At 48.3% G+C, this 6,000-nt stretch overlaps 1 protein-coding gene across 1 annotated transcript in view; it reads left to right on the top strand.

Annotated features, from left to right (window-relative positions):
• Positions 1 to 388: 388 nt before the first annotated feature.
• LOC138562812 (uncharacterized) overlaps positions 389 to 6,000 on the top strand; it is an 850,591-nt gene continuing 844,979 nt past the window's right edge. The window contains exons 1-2 of the mRNA XM_069642789.1: positions 389 to 401; positions 3,661 to 4,026. Of these exons, the coding sequence (XP_069498890.1) occupies positions 389 to 401; positions 3,661 to 4,026 (379 nt within the window). The remainder of the gene's footprint in view (positions 402 to 3,660; positions 4,027 to 6,000) is intronic.

The raw sequence follows: 6,000 nt of genomic DNA, 5'->3' as shown, positions 1-6,000 counted from the left end.
TTTTTTATATCTAGCTAGGGTGGCTGGCATGGGAGGGTCTTGATTGGTGGCTGCATTTGTAGGGATGAAGAAGTGGATGAGGTGGTGACCAGTCCAAGGTTGAGGCGTGTTTGAGCTGATATCTACCTTGCCGTTGTGGTCGACTAACCAATCTAGTATGCGGCCTTTAGTGTGAGTGGCAGAATCAATTCTCTGGACGAATTGAAGGTCTAGGAGAGCTTTGGCAAAGGTTTTGCTGTGTTTGTCTTTTATGTCGTTAAGTCTGAGATTCATATCTCCTAGGAGAATGGCTTTGGTGTTTGGTTTGAGGTTGTTACCTATGACGTGTAGGATGTCGGCTTGGAAGTTCAGGAGTGGGCCAGGGGGCCTGTAGATGAGGTGCATTGTCATGGTGTTGTTAGGTGAGAAAGAGATTTTAACTGATAAGGCATCAAAGTTTTCGGAGATGATGGGTTATATACTGTCCCGTCCCCCCTCGCCGAGTTCTGGCTGGTGGCAGTAGATACCACGGAAATATTCCACCGGAATATTTCCAATGGGATTTCCCGTTGTTTTTGATGCACCACTTTTTGGTGCAATGTTAAAGATATCGCCGGTTTATTTATTTAATATAAATTCACCGGTTGGGATTTTTTGCCAGAACTCGCCGCCAAAATGGCATCTAGGTTCACTTCAGTAACCCTGAACCCGAGTCGAGCCTTTGTTCCACTTTTGGCGGGCTTCTGCACAGAAGCCCTCCAAAGTGGTGCCATTCTGTCTGGGTACCACAGGGGGTGTGGGAGGGGGTTTAGGCACCCTGGACTGAGTTGCCTTGCCAACTCATGTCGCACTCTAGTGTGATTGGCCCAAGTGGTGAGCCACCCCGCTCACCACTTAGCATTTTTGAGTGACAGCTAGGCTGTATGAATGGGGGTTTGCTGCATAAAAGCAGGGTTTTTGGGACTGGTTCTTCAGAAGTCGCCACAGGACCTAAGAAGCCGAAGAGGGAGAAGCCGAGCCGACCTGCCAAGACGACACCACCGGTGGAGCCCTGCGGAACCGTCTCACCACTTTTCCCGACGACAGAGGAGATCTCCCGCCGGAGAGTCTTCTTCCCTTAACTGGTGGGGACAACCAGTTGCTGCCTTCTTTTCGCCGTCCCGAAGCATCTCGTGGCTGCCTTGCCTGTGCCAAGCACCCCAGCAACCGGGATACCACTTTTTACCTCAACCGCGAAAGAGGGGTAAAACCCTTTGTGTGCGGAAAACTCCACGGCTGGCCTCATCCCTGGTAGTGCAACGACCTTCAGCTTTCCTCCACGTCGAGATCACCTCTTCCTCTGGACGACGCCGCGACTTGCACCCACTACCAGGAACGACTACCACCGCTGGAGGATCCTTTCCACTTTTAAAGGTACTGTGTTCCGCCCGGCCTCCCTTGCCACCGATTGTACGGGGTAGATTTAGCCCTCGGCTCTCGAACCTGGGTAGGTCTGGGACACCCTAACTAAACTTTTCGGAAACGTAGTAAAACCTTTTCTACTCACCTGCAAAGACTTGTGACATTGTGTGATCTTGGGCATATTTTCGCCTGGCTCCCTCTAAAGCGGGCCCCGAACTAATTCTCCTTGTTCCACAATTGACTGCCTTTTCTAACCTTATGTGAAAAGTGTTTTACCTTACTGCTCTCTTTATTCCTGCCTTTTCCCTCCCTTTTTTTACAACTTGTTGGAGTACCATCTAACGTTAAGCGCTCACCTCTGGTTGGAAATAAGTGGTGTTAACTTAGAATTGTCCAACAAATGTTTAGGGATGTACATATGAGTAATAGTAACTGTGTTTTGACTTTCTTACCTTTTTCTGTGCTAGTGTAATTTATGAGTGTGCCTTTAATAAATAAGTTTATACTTTTACACCTAGCTCTGGTCAGTGTTTGCTTGTATTACTGTGCCTCTGTACCTATTGTGTATCCTCTGTATACTGTCTAACTCTTCTTGAGGAAGGTCTTACTGCTCAGCCACAGCTACCACAGTGAATCTGTGTGGTGCGGACTGCTACCAAGTGGGTTTACTGCCAACACCTGTAGTCTTAAATCTTTTGCAGTGGTCCGAGAGGGAACTGCACAGGTTTCTGCCTAACAGATCCCAACACCGTCTCAATAAACTATCTAAATCCTTTGAATCATTTAACATAGATGGCAACACTATCAAGCTGTCGAAAGAAGTGAAAACCCTCGGTTTTTACTTGGACTCCACCTTAACCTTAACTCGACAAGTTAACACCACTGCATCAGCCGCAGCTTACACATCTAAGCTCATTAATGCCTGTAGACCATTCTTATCACCTGACAGCTGCATTACTCTAGCTAGAGCCCCCATAGTGACTAGACTAGACTATTGGAATGCTATGTATGCGAGCACCAAGGTCCAGGATATCAATAAACTACCGGTGATCCAAAACAACACAGCACTGAATATACCTAAAAAGTCCCACATCTCAGCGACCAGAAGGAACACTCACTGGCTGCCCATCCATTAACGCATCCTATTTAAAACACTCACCACTGTTGCTGGCCTACCTTTCATGTATTTTTTTATTTTTTTTATTCTGCCTTCTGTTGCCATGTATTTTTTATTCCTCCCCCCACATTGCTTCCCTCACACCTCGGCGCTGCCCTTCATTCAACCATGTTGTACCTTTTTCCTCCCTGTGCTGTTATTCTTCACTCTGCCCCTCCATGCTAAATATAAAATGCAATAAACAACTACAAATGTCAAAACTATTGGCTTGTCAATGCTTGTGTTATTCCAGGTAATGTCTACTATGCACAATGCAAGAAGAGTCAGATGAAGATGTCAAACCATAGGTTAAGCCCCGTCCTGTCCTCACGCTCCACCACCTCTCCCCCATCACTCCAGCCATCCAACTCCCTGCTTCTTGGCTGTATAGTACAACTAGATCTCTTTTTGCACTTCCATCACCGGCCTCAAGGGGGAGTAGTACAGGTAGATGTCAAGAAGCACTGATGTATGAATGAAGATGACAAATGATAGGTTAAGCCCCGTCTTGCCCTCCCGCTCCCCTGCCTCCCCCATCACTCCAGCCATCCCACTCCCTGCTTCTTGGCCGCAGAGTACCCGTAGTTCCTTTTCTGCACTTCCACCACTGGCCTCAAGGGGGAGCATTATAGGTGGATGCCAAGTAGCACTGATGTAGGAATGAATGGTGCTATGGATGCTCGTGATTTTGGGATATTCTTGTGCTAGAGTCGCTCTTGTTTGCTCTGCCCTCCTTGCCATACACCCTCCTGCCTCAGGGGGCGCTGTGCCACCCAAGGCATTAAGCTAATAATTGCATCTTTCAGAAACTGGCCCTCAGTGCACAGAGGCCTGGATGGGAGCCAGGGAGGGAAGCTGTGGCTGGCCAGGCAATGGGGCTGGCTTCAGCCTCTCAGCGCCCCTATTACCCGCTGTGCCCTTACAATGACATGTAAATAGTGACACGTAAATAGTGCCATGTGTGCACATGTGTGCCCGGCTGCAGTCCTGGGGATATTCATTATAACATTCTCTGTTCAGCCCTGAAGTCTTCCTCTGCTGCTGCTCAAGGACAGACACATTTCAGGGATAGGGATTGTAATCACGTGACGTCTGATGTGTTTCTCCTTCTCTTTCCCTCTCAGTGTCTCCTGTAGGTCCCTCCTCTGGAGATGAGGAGTGTAATGTAATCACAGAGGTATATGCGGCCCCCAGGGGCTCGGCCCTGCTGCAGATCACAGACTCGGACCGGGCCTTCTGCCCTCGGGGGTGTAGCTTTCAGTGGAGGAGGAGTGACTCCAGGACTGTGGCTGCAGGGTCGGACCTGAGTATCTCCACTCCGTGCGACTTCACGCCCGACTGCCGAGTCCTCCCCGGCGGGAGCCTGGAGCTGTCCCGCATCACCCCGGAGCAGGCGGGGGGTTACACTCTGCTCATGTGGAATGAAGACCCGGAGCTCCATCCTGAAGAGTGGGAAACGAGACACAAGTGCTTCCTGCTGCAGCTGCAAGGTAAAGGGGGTTCAGCGGAGAGAACATGAGGGGCAAATCAGTGCTGGAAATGGAATTAGGAAACAGTCACCTCTTTGGGGGGGTGGGGATGTGAGGAGGAGGCGGGGCCAAGGGGCGTGGCCCCGGCCAGGATGCCGACAGATAGAACCCAATCCTAGCGATTTGCATAAAAGCAAAGAGCATGTGGGTACATCATAATAGCCACAATTTTGATTCTTAAACATGTCTTATAGTGATTCAGTAAGAAGCCCTTTTAATGAATAATGGACTCTTCTGTTTTGATTGGTCACCATATTCAACCTATTAAAGAGATGTCTGTAAATTGCAGGACATATATACCAGTTTGCAGCTGCAACACTGTGTGTGAGTCTTGTTTTTTTTGGCTGCAGTGCAGATTCGTGCTAAAGTGCAATGTAAGGAGCAGACTTCTTTCAGAACACTAGAGCCTCTGTGCCTCCTGAGAGAAGTCTTCAGGTGGAGGCAGCAGGGCCTGGGCCACTCTATCTTATTCCAGCACATTCCCTGCACTGGGGAAAATGATGGATTTGATAAAAACTTTCAGCCAGAAACATTTGTGAGACTTGTTAGTATTTACAAACTCTTTTACTGGCCATTAGGGGGGCACTTCTAATTATGCCAATTTAATGCAGCAGGGCAAGACCTCATTCTTCCCAACTAATGCAGCAGGGCAAGATCCTGTTATTCCATTTAAAGCTGGAGGGCATTATTCCCAGTCCATGCAGCACGGCACAATGCCATTATTCCCAGTTAATTCAGGGGGGCAAGAGCATGTTATTCGCAGTAAATGCAAGAGGGTAAGATTCCATTATTTATAGTTAATGCATCAGGGTCAGAGTTCAGTGGCAGTTTTCCCAATGGGGTGTTAATTTATAGGTAAAGAAAGACTTTAACCAAAACCTGTGTGATTAAAATATTCCAACAGGCTAATGAACCACCGCACGGCTTTGCAAGGGAAAACAAGGTTTTATTACATGCAAAAAGGTCTCAGATGGTCCCGTAGAACCGAACTACGCCCCCCGAACATGCTAATGCCCCCCATATTCCCTAGACCGATTGCCAACACCTCATCTAAACCCATTCCCCTTTCCACGCGGCCCACTACATCATCACTATTGACTCCTGGCATGTGATTGGTCGACAGATACACTAATACATTTTGACCCTCACGTGATGTGCACCGCTCCGACCCAGACACATTCAAAACAAACTGGTGAGGCCAACTCTGCTTTGATAAGACAATGGGCCTTCTCATTATACCAGACACTGCAGCGCACACAAGCTGTCCTTCCGACCTTGTACTGAAATTACTTTCATCACCTCTTCTCTTTCTTGTCCGACTCACAGAACGTTCCAGGCACGGCTCCCCCCTTTTTTCCTTAGAGCCCCAGATGTCCAGTAATAACGTGGCCAGGGCAGCGCTCTTGAGTCTGAATTTCAGGGATTTATTTGCTTTGGCTATGCGTCCAATTGTAGTTCAAATGGGGTGACTGCTTCTTAGGTTAAGGCAGTAGTGCTCTAAATCTGCGTCTGGCTTATTGGCATCACAAAACCTTGTGCCCTATTCTCATGAATTTGTCCTTTGAAGGGCGCATTCCTATTGGCCCTTCCCATAGCTAACATTCTGTTTCCACCTCTTTTAGGCTCTGCAGCTGGATACAATTAGTGTGCATCTGTGCACCGGAATTGAGTCTGACCTCGGCTTCTTTCATGAGGGATTGAAAAAGGATTTGCCTTCAGACTAAGCTAAATAGATCTGCTGCTCCACATCAAGGCCTTTATTTCACACATTGGCCCTCATTACGAGGTTGACGGTAACCTCGTAACACTGTTACCAGTGCCTGACACCCTGGTGCGGCAGTAAGGTTATTTCCCATTCCAAATGAGATCCATAGGAACGGGAAACCTGAAGCACCATCACCAATTGTAACGGTGCCAGTGCTTCAGTAAAAAGCC

Source organism: Ambystoma mexicanum, unplaced genomic scaffold (assembly GCF_040938575.1).
Source record: "Ambystoma mexicanum isolate Mex_15411 unplaced genomic scaffold, UKY_AmexF1_1 Mex_scaf67, whole genome shotgun sequence".
Classification (NCBI taxonomy): domain Eukaryota; kingdom Metazoa; phylum Chordata; class Amphibia; order Caudata; family Ambystomatidae; genus Ambystoma; species Ambystoma mexicanum.
This window is presented reverse-complemented; position numbering and strand designations above follow the sequence as displayed.